General features: G+C 41.2%; 1 protein-coding gene across 1 annotated transcript in view; it reads right to left on the bottom strand.

Annotated features, from left to right (window-relative positions):
- Nucleotides 1-734: 734 nt before the first annotated feature.
- The window catches only part of pemt (phosphatidylethanolamine N-methyltransferase), a 153261-nt gene continuing 133976 nt past the window's right edge, over nucleotides 735-20019 (bottom strand). The window contains exons 8-9 of the mRNA XM_037691607.1: nucleotides 15097-15171; nucleotides 735-817 (exon numbers count right to left, since the gene is read on the bottom strand). Of these exons, the coding sequence (XP_037547535.1) occupies nucleotides 763-817; nucleotides 15097-15171 (130 nt within the window). The 3' untranslated portion in view covers nucleotides 735-762. The remainder of the gene's footprint in view (nucleotides 818-15096; nucleotides 15172-20019) is intronic.

Genomic DNA, 20019 nt, shown 5'->3' on the forward strand with positions numbered 1-20019 from the left:
AGGAAATGCACAAATTTATTTTCAAATCATTTCCAGTATAGGTCATTTGAGAATCATTGTAAATATCAAAGGTATATTCTGCTTCTCTTTTAGACAAAGTTAGGATCAAATGTTTTCAGTAGAAACTCGAGACAGGGTTGAATTAATGACAGATGTTTGAAAAGGTGCGTTACAGAAACACAAAAATCACAGTTTTTACCAAATGCAAGTGAGGATAAAGATGGCTATCCCAATTTGGGACAACACATTTGTTCCTAATATTAAAGAGTTATCAGACGACGGATCATTTAAAGGAGAAGGTACGGTTGTTCAAACACAAATCTATTTGATGACATTTAATCATCTGATCCATGTAGAGCACCAGGTCATATCCACGTTTTATGATGCTCAAATATGTACTTTAAACAGCTCTGTTCAGACTCATAAAAGGTTTCATACAGCTATTTCCACATGATGCAACAGAGACTCAACAGACTTTACTGTGTAAAACTGATTAAATTCTTTCAGATATTAAATCAGTATTCTCACTTGCAAAATTTCAGACGGTTCCCTTTTTACTTAACGTTCTTAGAACAGTAAGTCACAGGTGAAAGTAGCTTTCCTATTCAATAAAAAGGTAAATTAGACCAAAAGCATGATTGTCTTTTCTTGTATTCATTCTGATAATAAGTGAATGACTAAGCTGTTATTAAGTCTGTGTCCACATGTCAAATGAGAGTCCTCAGCCAAACCTGGAGCGGGAACTATCGGAGAGAGATGCAATCAGTCATGCTTGTGGTGCTGATGTCTCTGCAGATAGATCTGTTCGGTGAATGGTCTGTAAATACAGAAGAACAAACATATGATGGGACAATAAATGGGAGAATCGTACCACTCCGTGCCAGGAGCATCTGTGTGTGTGCTGAACTGTGAAGGGAACTCAGTAGTATGAGTGTATGTGATAGAAGGATGTCTTCATGTGTTCATTTACTCTGCTGCACGACTATACACGCTGACGGGAAAACCATTTGACAGGAGCCTGGGAACTGAACAGGGGTGAGACAGTTTCTCTTGCACTTTACTGACAAACTGACACCAAACCTCTGAATCACTTGACACATTTGAAAAGTGAGTGGGTGACAGAGGGATGTAGAAAATATTAGTTTTGTGTTGTGGCAAATTTGTGTAACAATACTGTAAAACCCTTATTGGGATAATGAATCTTGTTCCAAGTATCCTGGGTCATTAACTGTTTTCTTACTAACCCTATACTGTGCTGTGATAAATCACAATCCCCGCACAAAGATACACAACAAATAACCACACACACTAACTAGAATCGCCATATAACTTTTATCTCTTTGGGAAAAATCAGAGCACCTGGACAATACCAAGTACTCTGAATAGTATGAAAAAAACAGGAAACCATGAAAACCATTATGAAGACAAGCTCCAGTAGAGATGTGAGCTTTTCTGCTGTAAAGTTAAATTGCAACTACCAAACCATTGTGCTGACCTGGTAGGGTTTCCTGTGTGCTTTAAAACACATGCTTACTGAAACTAGGGTTATTTCAGGGGATTTGTCAGATAAACATATCCTTTAGACCACCACAAAAGTCGAGGCTAGTTTTATCTTTAAAAAAGGGTGGTGCATTGTTTCCATGCATGTATTCAGTCGAAATTTAACAGACTAGAAACACGTCAAGAGAGCAGTTCCGAATCACATTTCACTATCTCATTAGTTAAGTTAAGAAACAAAAACTACTTATTAAATCTAGGAATTAAAATTACTTGTTTAGACGAACACCTGATTGTAGGCTGTCAAGCTGAAGGAGTCCTATTGGGCCTTGTTGGCTAGTAGGACTCCAGAAACAGCAGAGGAGTATCATATCAGCAGGCCAAGTGGGCTACAGCCATGGCTATTGCTGAGGAAAAAGCTTGGATGTGGGAGAAGTTTGGTGAAGTCTTGGATAGAGACTCAATCGACTCAGAGGAGATTCTGGCAACCCATCTGTTGGCTGAGGCAGGGAAAGCAGCACTTTACCAACACTGTGTATAGTGGAAGTAGAGTGCTAATGACCACAACCAGTGATGTTGTTGGGTGGTAGAAGGAATACTTCTCGAACCCTCTCAATCCCTCCAGCATGCCTTCCATGGAAGAAGCTGAGGCGAGAAACTTGGGGGTTGTCCTACCATAACTGGGGCTGAAGTCGCTGAGGTAGTTAAATAGATCCACAACAGGAGTGGACAAGTTCTGCTCCGAGTTCCCTTAAGGCTTTGGATGTTGTTAGACTGTCTTGGTTGACACACATCTGCAACATCACATGGACATCTGGGGTAGTGTCACTGGATTGGTTTCCCTCTTTAAAAATGGGACCAGAGGATGTGTTGCAATTACAGTGGCACCACAAATGTTAGTCTCCCTGGTAAGTTTTTTCCAGGGGTGCTGGAGAAGAGAACTGATCAATAGTCAACACTCAGTTTCAGAAGGAACAATGTATGTTCCAGCTCAGCCATGGAACACTGGACCAGCTCTTTACCATGACTAGGGTCCTCGAGGGGTCATGGGAGATAGAAGCCCAACCAGTCTAAATGTGTTTTGTGGAATTGGAGAAAGCATTCCTCAGGTCACACTGTGGAGGGTGCTCCATGCTTATGGGAGTGGGGTCCAGTGCTATGGGTCATTCAGTTCCTATACAAGAAGTGCAAGAGTTATGTTTGCTTTGCTGGCAGAAAACTGGGCTCCTTCAGATTAGGAGTTGGACTCTGCCTGGGCTGCTCATTGTCACAGATTTTGTCAATAACTTTTATGGACATAATTTATTGGTGCAGCCAGGGGGTGGGGTGTCTGGTTCAGTGGCTTCATGATTCCATCTTTGTTATTTGCAGATGATGTGGTTCTGTTGGTATCATTGTGCCATGATCTCCAGCTCTCACTGGAGAGGTTCACAGCCAATTGCGAGTTGGTGGGATGAGCATCTGCACTTCCAAATCTGAGGCCATGGTCCTTAGTCAGAAAAGGGTGGATTGGTCTCTCAGGGTTGGGAGTGAGATGCAGCCTCAAGTGAAAGAGTTCAAGTATCTTAGAGTTTTGTCCACTAGTGAGGGAAGAATGGAGTGAGATTGACAAACAGAATGGTGCAGCTTATGCAGTATTGTGGGTTCTGTGCTAGTCCATTATGTTGAAGAATTGAGCTGCAAGGCAAAGCTCTCTGTTTAGCAGTCAGTCTATGTTCCTATCCTCACCTACGGTCACAAACATTGGGTAGTGACCGAAAGAACAAAATCTAGGAAACAAGTGGTTGAAATAAGTTTTCTCCACAAGATAGTTGGACATTTCCTTAGAGATAGGATGAAAAAGTTCAGTTACTTGGGAGAGACTTGTAGTAGAGCTGCTGCTCCTCCACAATGACAAGATCCAATTGATGTGGTTCAAATCTGGTACGAATGCCTCCTGGATGCATCCCTAGGTATGTTTTCTAGTCATGTTCAACTGGGAGGAGACTTCGGAGAAGGTCCAGGATACGCTGGACAGACTATGTCTCTTGGCTGACCTGGGAATGTCTTGGAGTCCTCCCAGAAGAGTTGGAAGAGGTGGCTGTGGAAAGAGATGTCTGGATCTCAAGCTCAAACTGCTGCCCTTATGACCCGACCCCAGAACAAGCGGATGATAATGGATGGATGAAACTAATTGATTGGGTGTAAGAAAAAAACAAGGTCTAAAACAAAATATATTTATGTTCTGGACCAATGTTGCACAAGTATTCACCTCTTTTGGTAATCTTTCTATTTTGTTGTCTTTCAATCTGGAATTTAATTGATTTTTTTTATATAAGTAATTAAAAACTTAGATTAGAAAAGTGAAATGGGAAACGTTAAATAATTCTAAAAAATAAAAAGTGGGGCATGCACTTTTGTGACTGACGTTAAACTCCAAGTTGTAAGAGAACAAAATAGAAGGATTGCCATCAGGATGGTAAGAGGTGTGGTGAACACTTTTGCTGTACTGCTGTTTCCCACTTCTATTACTAATTGTTCTGCCTCATAATGTTGATAAACTTTTGAATCAGGCAAGTTAAACTGTGATAAAGTGCAGAGCCAAGAGATGCTAAGAACATTTAGATTCAGCATTCCAGACAAAACACTGAGTATTTCGCAAAACGTTTTAAACTGGACGAAAATTTTATTTCTCCAAAATATGTGATACAAAATATTTTCTGCTGTTCTAATGGGAAAATGTTTATGGGCAAATTATGATAAGAAAGAACTTCAACATTAGTGTGCAAATAAAGAAACAAATGTTAATTCTGTAAAATAAGCTCATCCCAGATGTGCAGCACTGTAGTGTTAGTACCACAGTTAGCTGACTCTGGGTCTGAGAGGCCCTACCATAATTTACCAGAAAAATCCATCCATCCATCCATCCATCGTCCGTTCGTCCGTCCATCAATTGTCCGTCCGTCCGTCCGTCCGTCCATTAACTTTACCTGCTTCTTCCTTTTTGGGTCACCATGGTCATTGGTGCTCATATCCAGCTATCACTTTGTGAGAGGCGGGGGACACCCTGGACAGGTCTCCAGTCCATCACAGGGACACATAGAGACAAACGAGACAAACAACCATTCACTCTCTCACTCACACCTAGAGACAATTTAGAGTTAACATGCATGTTTTTGGTCTGTGGGAGGAAACCGGTGTACCCGGAGAAAACCTACGCAGCACAGAGAGAACATGCAAACTCCACTCAGAAAGGTCCTGGACTGGGATTTGAACCGGCAACCTTCTTGCTGAAAGGCAACAGCTCTACCAACTGATCCACCGTGCTGCCCCCAATCCTCACTTAAACCAGTAAATTTCATACAAAATTGATCTTTTTGCCTCAGTTGCTGGGCTTTGTTTGGAACTAAGCATGTCTTATAAATGCGCAAACAGATTTGTCTAATCATACAAAACTATTATTGCAGGCAATGCTTTGCTATAAATGTCAAACCAATTCAAACTGAATCAAATTAACAATTGCATTATAAAAGTCACATATTTAGGAACTATCGGGGGTGCTTCCCATTGCAACTGGTATCAAACTTACAAATGCAACACACATGGGAACACTTATTAACAAACTGGGTTTTACAGATAAGATGCAAGCTAAACGCTGAGTTAGCCATACATTAGTGTATACTGATCATTATACAGATAAAACAGCCACGTTTAGCTCAATGGCAGCCATCACCACTGCATTTCACTCTGTATCAGGTTGGTTACAAGCTCAAAATCCTGAGCAGCATTCAGCCCTGACACATGTTCACCACAGAAATCCTGCTTCTGTTCCACTGACACTTTTACTTATTTAAATTACTGTGAGGTAACATCCAACCTGACGCCCTACTCTGTGTTAAGCTCAAACAAATGAGACCATTCAGGATCTCTGCAAGAGACAAACAACAAATATAGCTTCTGAATCTTTTCACATTCACGGCATGTGGTCAAATCTGACACCAGCCTTCCCTACAGTTCACAGGCTGACGCTACATTACAAGCTGCTGGATTAGTGTTGTCGCTGCAACATGTGCACCTGCAAGCTTAATTTCAAACTGCAAAACCTTTTCCAACAAGAGTCCCTTCGACTCCACTGAGGCTAACGCTTCTGTTCAGTTTGAGCCTGAAGGTGGATTTTTTTATTCCACTTGTGAGTAAAACAAGGTCATACCAAGAGCTGCTTTTGGAGAGAGAAGGTTGAATAACTTCCTGCTATTACTGGGGTGGAACAGAGGTTGAGAGTGAGCAAAACAAAAAAGATAACCTTGATGAGGCAGGAAATTAGTAAAACAAGTTGTGATTTCTGGAATGCATTGAATTTATTATGTCCTGGATGACTGAGAATCTTCACCAGCATATGGTTTTGGAAGCTTAATGCCAACATTTAGAGTACCTGGAGACATACCTGTGTGCATTATGAGACACATCTCAAACATACTGCTTCTTTTTGTAGCATCAAAGGAAAATCAAAAGTAATCAGCCAAGACATGAGGAAGAGAAAGGTCAAACTCTAAAACTCTGGTTCATCCTTGTATATCCTCAACATACAGCTCTGTGATGGTGCCACAATCATCTGGTCAAACTTTACACCATGGGAATGTCCTGCCATCATACCACTCAGGAAGGGAGGCAGGTTCTGTATCCTTTAAATGAATGGGGTTTGGTCAGACTGTGTGAAGATGTTGAAGCTGACATGAGTTTTGCTACTCAGAGTAAAACAAGTTCTCAACCGATCGGAGTTGACAAGCCATTCAGCCATGAAGAAGGCATTATTCCAAGAGTACCATTAAAAAAGAGCAGATTCCAGTCTGCACACGCTCACAGGGACAAAGTCTTTTGGAGACATGTCCTGCGGTCTGATAAATGAAACTTTAAACAGTTTGATCATATTGACCGTTGTTCCACCCACCCATCCATCCATCCATCCATCCATCCATCCATCCATCCGTCCGTCCGTCCGTCCGTCCGTCCATCCATCTGTCCATCCATCCGTCCGTCCGTCCGTCCGTCCATCCATCCATCCATCCATCCATCCATCATCTTCCGCTTGTTCTAAAGTCAGGTCTCGGGGGCAGCAGCTTGAGCAGAGAGGTCCAGACATGTCTTTCCACAGCCACTTCTTCCAGCTCTTCTGGGAAGACCTCAAGGTGTCCCCAGGCCAACAGAGAGACTTAAGTCTCTCCAGCATGTCCTGGATCTTACACGGGGTCTCCTCCCAGTCGGACATGCCTAAACTACCTCAACTGGCTCCTCTCAATGTGGAGGAGCAGTGGTTCTACTCTGAGTCTCTCCTGATAACTGAACTTCTCACTCTGTCTCTAAGGGAGAGTCCAGCTGCCCTGCAGATGAAACATTTCAACCTCCTGTATCCATGATCTCATTCTTTCTGTCACTACCGAGAGTTCATGACCATAGCTGAAAGGAGGATCGTACACCAACTGGTAAACAGAGAGCTTTGCCTTACAGCTCAGCTCCCTCTTCACCACAACGGACCAGCACAGAGTCCACAATACTGCAGCTGCTGCACCAATCTCATGCTCCATTCATCCTCCACTCATGAACAAAACCCAGAGATACTTGAACTCATCCACTTGAGGCAGAACCTCACTCTCGACTTGAAGAGAGCAATCCACCCTTTTCTGACTGAGGACCATGGCCTCAGATTTGGAGGTGCTGATTCTCATCCCTGTTCTTCACAGTTGGGATGGTGTTCTCAAAGCCTGAGAACACCATCCCAACTGTGAAGAACAGGGATGACAACATTATATTGTGGAGGTTCTTCACTGCAGGAGGGACTGGTGCACTTCATAAAATACATGGCATCATGAGGAAAAACTATTATTTGAAAATATTGACAGAACATCTTAAGACATCAATCAGGAAGTTAAAGAATGGCAATTAATGGGTCTTCTAAAAAGACAATGACACTTTAGCATACCGCTAAATTAGTTACAAAGTGGCTTAAAGACAATAAAGTCAATGTTTAGGATTGGCCATAACAAAGCTCTGATCTCAGTCCCATAAAAAACATGTGGCAGAGATGAAAGTGTGTGTGTGCACGTGTGTATGTGCATGTGAGCAAGGCGGTGTATTAACCAGACTCAAATACATCAATAAACTCCTTAAGTGGACCAACCAGTTTGCTGGAACTAAGATGGTTTCTGGGGGCCGTCCTGTCCCCCGTCGTCTCCTCCCAGGCAGGCAGCCACAGCCAAAGTTGTTCAAGGCAACAAAGTTCATGCTCAGTCATCCAGGTACTAAAACAGTTTGACCCAAGTCATTAAAGGCAGCGCTACCAAATACTTTGAAATGTGTGGGATGTAAACTTGAGTCTTTGAAGAAAATAATTTTTAAAATTCACTAAAAATATCTCTCTCATTTAGGGGGAGTTTAACAAACAGAAATAAAATGTGAGCATCCTAAGTGAACCAACACTGGAAAGGTTTGGTCTGATTTACTTTTGGACAGTGAGACAAAACGTCTCTTTTTATACAGTGTATGTAAACATCTGGCTGCTGCTGCATATGACATGTAGGCTCGACCTGCTTCTACACAAATGTTTACGTCCACTTTAAATGGACCCTCTAAAGTTGTCTTGACACCATAGTTTCAGGTGAACAGGATCAGAACACAAATTAAACTACGAGATGTGCCGTATGTTTGAGTCAGTGTTTCGTCAGCTTTCTCTGCGTCTGCAGGTTTTTATTTCAACTTGTGTCAGAAAACAGCTGCCCCAAACTGGGACACTCATAACAGCTTTTGACCTTATTTCATAACCAGAATACAAGCAGAAGCATTGAATAAGGATGCGGGGGAAAGGTGTTTGACAAGGTTTTAAGTGTGTCGAAGAAGAAACAAGCCAACGGTTTCTTCAATAAACGTACATGACGAGTGGAACGGGTGGACGTCTAGGATTAGTTTGTGCTTCCTGGGGAGAAATGAACTCTTTACACAGAATTTATGTGACAGTAATAAATCCAAATGTTCAGGGTTATGTCTATATTTTTATATGGTTAATGCCATCTTTTAAAATGATCAGGTCGCTCATAATACCATACCATACCAATTTATTTATACAGCACTTATAACAGCAACAAGGCCAACCAAAGTGCTGTACAATAGAAACAAACAAGCACCATAATGTGGTTACACAACAAATCAGAAGCAATTAACACATCTGAATGTTTGTTTTAGTTCTTTTCTGGTTACATTTGATGGATTTGGACTGGCTCTTGGTAAAATAAAAATCTAAAATATCTTGAAAGATGGTCAGGCAACAAGTGGAACTAATGCTCTTTGTTGTTGTGGCATTGTTTGCACAGCAGGTGGGGAAAGCGTTTTTATGAAGAACCAATGTTCTCATTCAGATGTTGTTCTTCCATTTCTGTCAGAAGTTCTGGTTCCCTCCTCCTCCTCCTGCATTCTGGAAAAACCTTAAAAAATAATCAAAACAGAAACAGGCAGGAGGTGGAACACCTGGAGAGCTGGTGCAGGAAGAACAACCTTCACATCAATGTGAAGAAGACGAAGGAGATGTGTGGCATGGAGGCTGCACAGCTGCAGAAAGAAAAGCTTTGCAGAGAGTGGTGAAGGCTGCACAGAAGATGTTGGAGTCAGTCTCCCCACCATCACAGACATCTACACCTCCAGATGCAGGAAGAGGGCCACCTGCATCATGAAGGACCCCACTCACCCAGCACACACACTTTTTGCCCCACTCCCCTCAGGAAGGAGGTTAAGGAGCATTAAGTGTAGAACCACTAGACTGAGGAACAGCTTCTACCCTGAGTCTGTTAGACTCATGAATCTCTAACCAGGATAATCAATGTAATGCCACTTTGATTGGCGATATGACACTTTATCTGTGCTGCTGATTATCCATGCTGCTGCTTTCTTACCCATAAGCTGCTATATTCACACCCATCTGCTCACAACAAACTCATTTTCAGGCTGCTGTTTAATACTAGGGATGGGGCCGATCCGATCCAGTATTGGTATCGGCCTCCGATACCAGCTTAATTTATGTATCGGATTTACCGATCCACCTGCCGATATTTCCGATCCATGATGCACGTTGGCTTCAAACTATGGAATGGATTTCCTGAACGGAGGCGTGTCTCATGAACCCAGAGTAATAAGACCCGCCTCACTTTCAGGAAATCCAGTTCATAGTTTGCAGACAGCTACAACGTGAGGACCGAGTTAGCAGCACTGTGGCTAACAGCTAACAAACTTTTCATCTAAACATGTCCGCTGTGTGGAAGTATTTTACACTAGAAACAAAGCAATGCAGCAACGTGCAGTGTCTGCAGAGCCATAGCGCCACATTAAACCACGTTAAAGTTAGTTTTACGATGGACATTCGAGCTCCGTGGCTTCAGCGGGGCACTACTCTTTGGTCAAACCGAAAGAGGCGACTCGACCCCGGCCAGCCGCGTCCAATCTGCCCCGCTCAGTCTGCCCGTCTCTGAGGAGGGACAGACTGAGCGCGGCTGCCCCAAATCAGGCTGCCTGCTTCGGACTGAACAAGAAGAAGACATCGCTGAAACCACGGAGCTCTAATGTTTACAGAGAAGTTGCTAAACTTCATCATAATTAATGACCAACCACTATCACTTGTAGAAAACGAAGGATTTTGCAGCTTGATACTTGCAGCAAAGATATAGTTTACCCTCCAGGAGATATTTAACTTTAAACAATCACTTAATCACTTTAATATCCACTTTAAAACTAGGAATAAAAAAACATGTTTTGTGTTAGCAGAATTTAATTCTAACTTTAAAACGTATCCAACATTAATAAAACTTACCTCAAGTTGCCTTTTTGGACATGCGTGCAAATATTTGTACAAATTGTACTTGAGAGGAGATTATTACAGCCTCATATAAAATCAATGATGATCATGATATCGGAACTGGATTGGTATCGGTCGATACTCAGTTCTAGGTATCGGGATCGGATCGGGGAAAAAAAGTGCATCAGTGCATCCCTATTTAATACATCATAAGATAAGATAAGATAGAACTTTATTGATCCCGCAGGAAATTATTATATTATATTATTATTGTTTAGCATATCTCTTAGATCCTTCTATACCTTTTCTTTTTTATACTTTACATTTTTGCTATTTTTGGGTGTAGCTGAGACCTTTAGTACACAATTTCATTCAACCACATGTACCACATGTGATGAGAATGACAATAAAGTTTCCTTGAACCTTGAAAACATGCACTTTGATTGGAAATAGTGTGCTATGTTTCTTGAAACAATGTAGGCAAAAATTAAAATAAAATAGACAAAGACAAAAATGTCAGCAAAGTCAGAAACTTTAGCTTTTTTGGAGCTCTATAGCTCAGGTATTACCATCCCTACTATTCCTGTTTTTAGTATTTTACATTGCTTTATAATGTACATGTTTTTGTTTTGTTTTATACCATTTCTTCTATTTACTTTTTCATTTTATGTGCTTTTATATTATTGTTTTATTGTTGTCTGTATCTCATCTGTGTTCTCTGTCTAAAACAGGTCTCTCATGAAATTGAGTCCTTGAGGCTCAATGAGACTAACTTGTATAAATAAAGGTGGAATGAAAAATCAAGAAAAAAGTTCTATTCACAGTTCAAAGTCACAGAATATTGGATTTTACTGAAGTGTTTTTTGTACACAATTGCAGTTAAGGATTTATACATTTTTAAAATATTGACCATAAAATGTTCAACTTGCAGCATGATGACATTGTGCACTTCAACTTTTGAGCTGTCTAAACTTCATGCAAATAAAATTAGACACTTTTTATAGAAATTATACGTCCAAATTTGTAAAAAAAAAAATATGACAACCGATGGTTCTGGCCCTAAATTCAATTCAATTCAGTTTATTTATAAAGCGCCAAGTCACAACAGACGCCGTCTCAGGGTACTGAACAGAAACATTCATATACATAAAAATTCAATTAGTAACATTAATTATGTAAGGTAGAGTAGGGGGGGATTGTACTAAGTACAAAAGGTTCTTCTTTTTAAAAATCACCAATAATTTCTGTACACTGTTCATTTGAGGTGTACATTCTACACCGCCTTTCTGTTTGTCTTTTTAAGAGTGAGACACACACCTGTAAGGTTGTCATGGTGACAGCCCAGTGGGAGCAGCTGTCTCATTTTTCACTCTTGGTCCTCTTCCTTCATATGCAATTGTTTAGATTATTACAGGTTACAGATATTTTTGGGGATTTTAGAGAAAAAAGATGGTGTTTGCTGAAATGTCAGGCAGTAGCTGCACTGGTGGGTGGCACGGTGGTGCAGTTGGTAGAGCTGCCGCCTCTCAGCAAGAAGGTCGCCCGATCAAATCCTGGCCAGGGAACTTTCTGTGTGGAGTTTGCATGTTCTCTCTGTGCTGCGTGGGTTTTCTCCAGGCACTCCGGTTTTATCCCACAGACCAAAAACATGCTGGTAACTCTAAATTGTCCCTAGATATGAGTGAGAGAGTGAATGGTTCCTTGTCTCGTTTGTCTCTATGTGTCCCTGTGATGGACTGGAGACCTGTCCAGGTGTCTCTGTGATGGACTGGAGACCTGTCCAGGTGTCGCCCGCCTTTCACACAGTGATTGCTGGATATGTATGTCAGCACTTCTTCTTCAAAACGTCTTCATAAACTTTTTATTTTGCGTTTTCCACCAATGATCAAATGATCATTTTCAAGCTGAATGCCTCAGTTCTTGTTTACTGTCTGGGTTTGGCCTAAAAAGCTACATCAACAAATAAAGTGGGAATTATTTCTTTTAGCCAACATTTAGAGGGCATGTTAGAAGACTGCCAACCCACGTCAGTCCCAGAAATACCTCGGTCTTTCTGACAGCATCAGGAAGCAAATGAAACACGACACCCACAGCCCTGGTTGCATTTTATAAACGCTGATCTGCTTGTCATGGCTTGTAGTTTCATGTGTTTTGATGCTGCTGCTTGTTGCTCTTATATCAGTTTGGTCTTCTGTCCAGTAAAACCTTCAAGTGTTACAAACTTCCAACTTTAGGATCCTCCTTTATTAACCAGGAGCTTGGCTCTGTGTTTGGAGATTAATGTTGAAAAAACTTGAACTATTAGGATTTTAAATCAGCGTTTAGTTATGTATTTTCTATTTTATTTTATCTTTAATTTAAAAAAGTATTTACAATGACAGGTTCTGCTATAAAAAGTTAATTTTGAGAACAAGGATGCTTGCAAATATTACACAGAAATTATGATATAACTAAACTAAATAACCAGAGTTTCTATAAACAATTTAAAGGTGTAACACACTGGTATAAAGTACTGTACTAAGACTCCATCCATCCATCCACTTTTATATGCTTCTTCCTTTTCAGGTCAAGGGGGTCACCAGTGCCCATGTCCAGCTATCACCGCACAAGAGGGGGAAAACACAGTGGATGAGTCTCCAGTCCATCACAATGGACACATAGCAAACATGCAAACTCCACCCAGAAAGGTCCCTGGCCAGGATTCGATCTGGTGACTATGTTACTGAGAAGCAGCAGCTCTACCAACTGTGCCACCGTGCCACCTTTCCATAACCTGAACAGCCTATTAGAACATGGCTAAATTATGGTAAATATGGAAAACTTTCATTGCAAAGGCAGTCATGACATTACATGTTGATGTTGTCGGTCCGGGGAGTCGAACTGATGACCTTCGGGTCACAGGCCAACATTCTCTAACCTCTGCACCACCACTACTGCACAACTACAATGCTACCACCATGAGTATTACATCTGTGCTAGGTTGTTGGCATGACTTTGCCACAACCTGCAGGACTTTATTACTGTATATCCATATGACAGATTTCTGGGCCTCTAATGTAAGTTTCAGTCTTGATGCAGGCTGGAGAAGCTTTCTGTGTAGAACCTCACCCACATCCACCCTTTATCCTTCCTCAACTAGCAGATCTGACCATGAATAAAACAAGAGCTTTTGTCCAAAAGGCAGATGAAAGATAGCCAAGTGTTTGTCTGGTACTTCTTGGAGCTTGGACCATGTGGGTTAGTCAGTGTGGAGCTATCCTGTTGGTTGTAGTGAGGAGGATGCAATGCGTATAGCAGCCAAACAGAAATGAACATTGCAAGCATAGCCAGAGGGGTGTAGTCTAGGAATGATGCCAGTCCTGTCTCAAATTCTTGATGACCAAACATACAACTTCTACTGTATATCTAGAAGTGTGTGCTGGCTTCATGGGTACACCGTCACCAAGGACTCCATTACACTAATACTACAATAATAAATCAAGTTCAAGCTTCTTGATTGTCATTCACATCACATGTTGTACATGAGGTGGAATGAAATTATGTACTCAGGGTCCCAGTTAATCCCCAAAATAGCAAAAATATAAAGTATAAGGATTGAAGATATACACTAAGATATACGTGAAAAGAATGTCAAACGGTATGCTAATAGATCTAAGATACATGCTAATATTACATTATTAGTGCTAAACACTAATAATGTAAAACAATACGGCATATCAAACAGCAGCCCAACTATACATGAATATAACCTTGCTATGGAAGTTTTTGTGCATGCTCAAAACCCTTCATCACTCATCACATCTAATAGTGAGTACACTACATCTTTAATACGCAAAAAAGACCACGCTGGATAATATTTTTTATTTACCGCAGGCCAGGACTCTGCGGTCTACACTCATCTCCAGGCCAGCGGTCACGCTTTCAGGGATGAAGATGTTCACATCCTGGATAGAGAGGAACAATGGTTTGAGAGAGGAGTAAAGGAGGCCATCTTTGTGAAAAGAAACCGTCCATCATTAAACAGGGGTGGAGGCCTCCGGGTTCAACTGTCCCCCACTTACAATGCTGTGATTGCTAGTATCACTCAGCCCTCTGTGAACAGTAAACAGCCATCAGTGTGCTAATGATCCATTGTTAGGCTGATGGTCCTTCTTGATCATGTGATCAGCTGGTTTTGGTTGTCAGAAGCAAAACTGGTTGATCTACTCTGAGAAGGTGCTATTTAAGAGACTGAGCTGAATACAGCACCTCAGACTGAGGAAGTCTTTCGGATGAGAGACGAAACGTTTCTACATTTTTTGTTTCTTTTGCTTTGTTTTGTTTTTTGAATGTCCAGAGGAGCAGATTTAACTTTTTTAGATTCATATTAGAAACTTGGTTTAAATCATGTATTTTTGACTTGTTGAGGGATGACTGGTTGCAGAATTGTGTTTTACTGAGGGCTCTTTGAAAAGGCAGTGGTTTTCTATTGCTTTGATTTAAACTGGTTGTTGGTATGTTTAACATTTGTTAATGACTTATTGATTACTTCCCCTTTCCCAGTGGTAGAAGTGTGATTACCTAATCACTATCTGAAGGTAGAAAGGTAGAATACATCCATAGCTCAAGCCTTTGTTCCAATAGCAATAATCAGCACCTGATTACAAACCCTGATGTGTAATGATTTGTGTCTTCGGTGACTGATATATGTATTAATTATTCATTTTGACAAAATCTACATAGAAGTTATTAATCAAAGCCACTAGAATATAAATCTGAGCAGCTCCCAGGATAAACAACAGACTTACCCCTCGAAGCTTATTGCCACCTTGTACGCCACGAACACTACGACAGTCAGGACAAGACCAGCAGGACTGGCACCGCTGGAGATAAAACGAGAGAGGGAAACAAACGAGAAAGGATGGTTACAAAACAAACTGACCTACATATAGCAGATAAAAACCGTCAGTTTCTCAGATTTAACTCAAAACTCATCACATTGAGGTAAGATGTGTGAGCAACATCGGCCTCTGATCAGGGAGGAACACATTAACACACATTAGAAGAAAAAACAGACAAACTGGGAATGCAGGAAAGAAACAATCCTTAAACAACAAAGCATAGTGGAAAATAAGCAGCACAACAACAAAACACTGATGCATAAGAGCTACACTACAGTGGTTATTTTTACAGTGGTGTATTAGCCGAGCATCTTAAGAGTTGTTTATCAGATCAGAGACCAGCTGGTGGTGCTTGAAAAAAAAAAGCCTGTTGTTCTTTTTTAGGGCTTTGACTGTTTGTCAGGTTAACAAATATTTTAGTTTAGCACCTGAACTCATATGTACATGATGGTGACCTGTTAGAAAGAAATTTACTTTTAGCAGGCTTTGGGTTTTATTTGAGAGTGAGCAAAGACTAAACAACACAAAAACTGTTTTGTTATATCTGATGTCACATGATCATAACAATAAAAGTCAAAACATTACTTGTTTACTTTCTGGTTATCGACTCAATTGATTCTCTTTTAATTGGAGACTGCCCAGTAAGGCAGTCCCCATGCTGTATTATTATCCACCTGACAAGGGTTGCTTAACTTTACATCTTACTCTTGTGTCAACTTTAATGATGCCCCAAAGTCAACGTGTATCCCCACAAATGTTTCATCACAATGATCGGCTCGGCACCATGATGTGTGCTATTACTTTTAATAGCGTTTTAATGTCGTTTCAAGTTACCATGGCAACGTAATTGGCAAACAAAGACACAATTTATCCATATAAATGCCACATACATACTCCTGACAGAACACTTCTCATACTAAAAAAACAAAAAAAGTCTATGCTCAATAATCCAGGTACACAATCTAACAATTTTCAGTCAGGTCATCTGGACAGTTTCTTTTATTGCTGGAACGTTTCACCTTCCATCCGGAAGGCTTCACCAATCAAGGAAACACACAACACAAAACTGATTCTTCCCCCAAACAGCTTACTCCAAAGTGGATCAGATTGAAATGTCCTCATGTTCGATGTCAAAGTTTTTGTTTAGTAAAAAATTCAGTACTTGCTCCTCCAGAGTCTGTAGTTCTTCCTGTGGTGCATCTTCTGTTGTGTTAGTACCAGCAACAACTCTTGCATATGTCCGGTTCCTAACTTCCAGTCCAGTGATCACCAAGTCGTCTATTTTTGTGTATTCTTCCATGTCGTCTACTTTCTGTTCCAGTTCAGCTATTTTTCTGTCTTTATTAGTCATCAGTTATTTCAATTGTCTCACTTCTTCAAACAGTCCTGTCAGTAATTCACATTTAGCTGATACTTTAGTCAGTTCAGCACTCAAAAAGTTCAAAGATTTTTTAACTTCCTCCATATCTTCTGAATTATTTTCCGACACTTGTCTCCTATCTCTGTGTTTGCTCAGCATTACTCACGATACTTCTGGATTATTGGTCTCAACTCTCAGAAGCACAGGATCCAGCCACGAGGTTCACAGGCTTATGCTGTCAGCTTATGTTGTTAGCCGAGACCTAGCGGCAACAACCTCCAGGTCCCACACGGTCTCACGATTCACTCGGTCCAGCAGTTCGCAGCCCCAACGATGACAGACCAGGTCCTGGTTGCAACAGCTCCCAGATCCCACAGCTATAGTCTAGCTTCCTCGGTTTCAGCGGCTCGCAGGTCCAATCGGCCGCGGACCGGGTCTCCTCTTTGTCACTATGTGCTTGTTTGTGTGAGGTGTGTTTTAATATTAGAGGTTTTTTTCCTCAAAGAAGAAAGAGTCTGATAGAAATTTCTTCACCTCCAATTCCTACATGTGTCCAGTTTCATTACTTTTTTGTCTGTTTAAACAGATCTCACTTGTAAATGAGTCTTCTAGGCTCATTGTGGCTTATCTGTCTAAATAAAGGTTGAATGAATGAATACACCCAACAATAAAATGTAAAATAAAAACAGTAATAACATCTAAGATATGAACTAAGAAAAATGTCAGCTAAATATACACTAAGCACTAGTAGCATAAAAACATTCCGTCGAACAGCAGCACAAACATGAGTGTGTGAGCAGATGAGCACGCATGAACACAGCAACAAGAAACAGATCAGCAGCAACAAGAAACAGATCAGCAGCAACATGATGTGATTTTTCACAGTGATTATCCTGGTGAGATATTCATGAGTCTAACAGCCTCAGGGTAGAAGCTGTTCTTCAGTCTAGTGGTTCTACTCTTAATGCTTCTTAACCTCCTTCCTGAGGGGAGCGGGGCAAAAAGTGTGTGTGCTGGGTGAGTGGGGTCCTTCATGATGCAGGTGGCTCTCTTCCTGCATCTGGAGGTGTAGATGTCTGTGATGGTGGGGAGACTGACTCCAACATCTTCTGTGCAGCCTTCACCACTCTCTGCAAAGCTTTTCTTTCTGCAGCTGTGCAGCCTCCATGCCACACGTTGATGCTGGAGCACAGGATGCTCTCCACTGCACACCTGTAGAAGGAGGTGAGGATTGAGCTTCCCAGATCAGCTCATCTCAGCCGCCTGAGGAAGTAGAGTCTCTGATGTTCTTTCTTGATCAGGCTGGTGGTGTCAGCCCCAGCTGAGGTTGTCGTTCAGGTGCACCCACAAGTACTTGTAGCCGGAGATCACTTCCACCATAGATCCTCTTATGTTCAGGGGGGTGTAGGTGTGTTTGTTCCTTCTGAAGTCCACAATCATCTCCTTTGTCTTCTTCCCATTGATGTGAAGGTTATTCTCTTTGCACCAGCTCTCCAGGTGTTCCACCTTCTGCCTGTAGCTGGACTCTTCATTGTTTGTGATGCATTCCTAATGCAAATCCAATATCCAACATAGACAAAAGCTAAAAGGGAAAAAATAAGATAACTCAGCCATTGCATGGCAGTCCCCATCAAAGTTTCTCCAGGAACTTTACTGTATGTAGTCTTATAATTTTATGTTCCCACAACCTTTGTTTCACCCTAGATTTCTTTAGTTATTAAACAGCTTTTAAGTTTTTGCTCCAACTTCTCCTTCATGACTGCACTTGTCAACTTTACCATTCAACACATCAAACATAGACTGAATTAAATTATGTGAAACAGGATCTGAATCAGAATTATATTGCATAAATTTAGACAGAAAATTAACCTGTTTGCTTTATGTATCTCCTTCTGAGATTATCTTGGTCGTGAATTGGCACTCTATAAATAAACTAATTTTATTGCCCTTTATTTAACCAGGCAAATCCCATTGAGATCACAGATCTCTTTTGCACGGGAGGCCTGGACCTGAAGGCAGACTAACATGCATGTTTTTGGTCTGTGGGAGGAAACCGGAGTACCTGGAAAAAACCCACGCAAGCACAAGAAGAACATGCAAACTCCATACAGAAAGACCCCAGGTCCAACCGGAGATTGAACCCAGGACCTTCTTGCTGTGAGGCAACTGTGCTAACCACTGAGCTGTCGTGCTGCCAACTGAATAAACTTATTGACATCATCAAAGCCATGTTTGATAGAGTTTAAATCAGAACTCTGGCTGGTCCACTCTAGAACATTCAAAATTGTCTCTTGAGTTGTCCCTTGCGTGGTCTTCTTGGTGTCCCTTTGGGTCTTTCAGTCCAGTCTGAGGTCCTGATTAAAATATCTCTCAATTTTGCTCCATCCAATTTTTCCTGAATCCTGACCAGCCTCCCCGTCCCTGCTGCTTTAAACACTCCCTCAGCATGATGCTGCCATTACCATGCTTCACTGTTAGGATGGTATTAATGGTGAATGGTTTCTTCCAGACCAAACAATTCAATCTTAGTATATCTTGCTCCTGAATGTCAGAGTTTATAAAACAAGCTTTGTAATGTTTTGCTATGAGGAGAGGCATCTGTTGAGACACTTTGACATAAATCCCAGATCAGATGAGGCCTGCAAGTTCTCGTTCTGGAACTTTGTCCCATCTTCCCATCACAGTTGGTATACAGGGAGAATTTAGAGTTACCAATCAGACAAACATACATGTTTTTGGTCTGTGGGAGGAAACCGGAGTGCCCAAAAAACCCCACACGACACAGAGAGAACATGCAAACTCCACCCAGAAAGGCTCCCGGCTGGAATTTGAACATGGGTGACCTGCTCACTAAGAGGCGGCAGCTCTACCAACTACGTCACCATGCTCCCTGTGAAGAGAAACAGTCCAGCAGGAAACAGGGGTGGAGGCCTCCGTGCTCAACTGTCCCCCTCTTACAGTGCTGTTATTGCTAGTATCACTCAGCTCTCTGTGAATAGCAAGCGACCATCAGGACACTAACGAACAATTGTTAGGCTGATGGTTCTCTTTTATCATGTGAACAGCTAGTTCTGGATGTCAACAGCAAACTGGTTGATCCACAATGAGAAGATGTTATTTACAAAACTGAGTTTCTTGCAGCTCCTCAAACTGAAGAAGTCTTTTGGATAAAAGACAAAACGTTTCAAGAAGAAGAATCTGTCCAGAGGACCTGACTCAACCTTGTTAAATTTATGTACCTGGATTATTGAGCATGTATCAGGACATGTACAGGTCCTTCTAAAAAAATTAGCATATTGTGATAAAGGTCATTATTTTCCCTAATGTAATGATAAAAATGAAACTTTCATATATTTCAGATTCATTGCACACCAACTGAAATATTTCAGGTCTTTAATTGTTTTAATACTGATGATTATGGCATACAGCTCATGAAAACCCAAAATGCCTGTCCCAAAAAATTAGCATAT

This window comes from Nematolebias whitei, chromosome 17, assembly GCF_014905685.2.
Source record: "Nematolebias whitei isolate Nwh7 chromosome 17, NemWhi1, whole genome shotgun sequence".
NCBI lineage: Eukaryota > Metazoa > Chordata > Actinopteri > Cyprinodontiformes > Rivulidae > Nematolebias > Nematolebias whitei.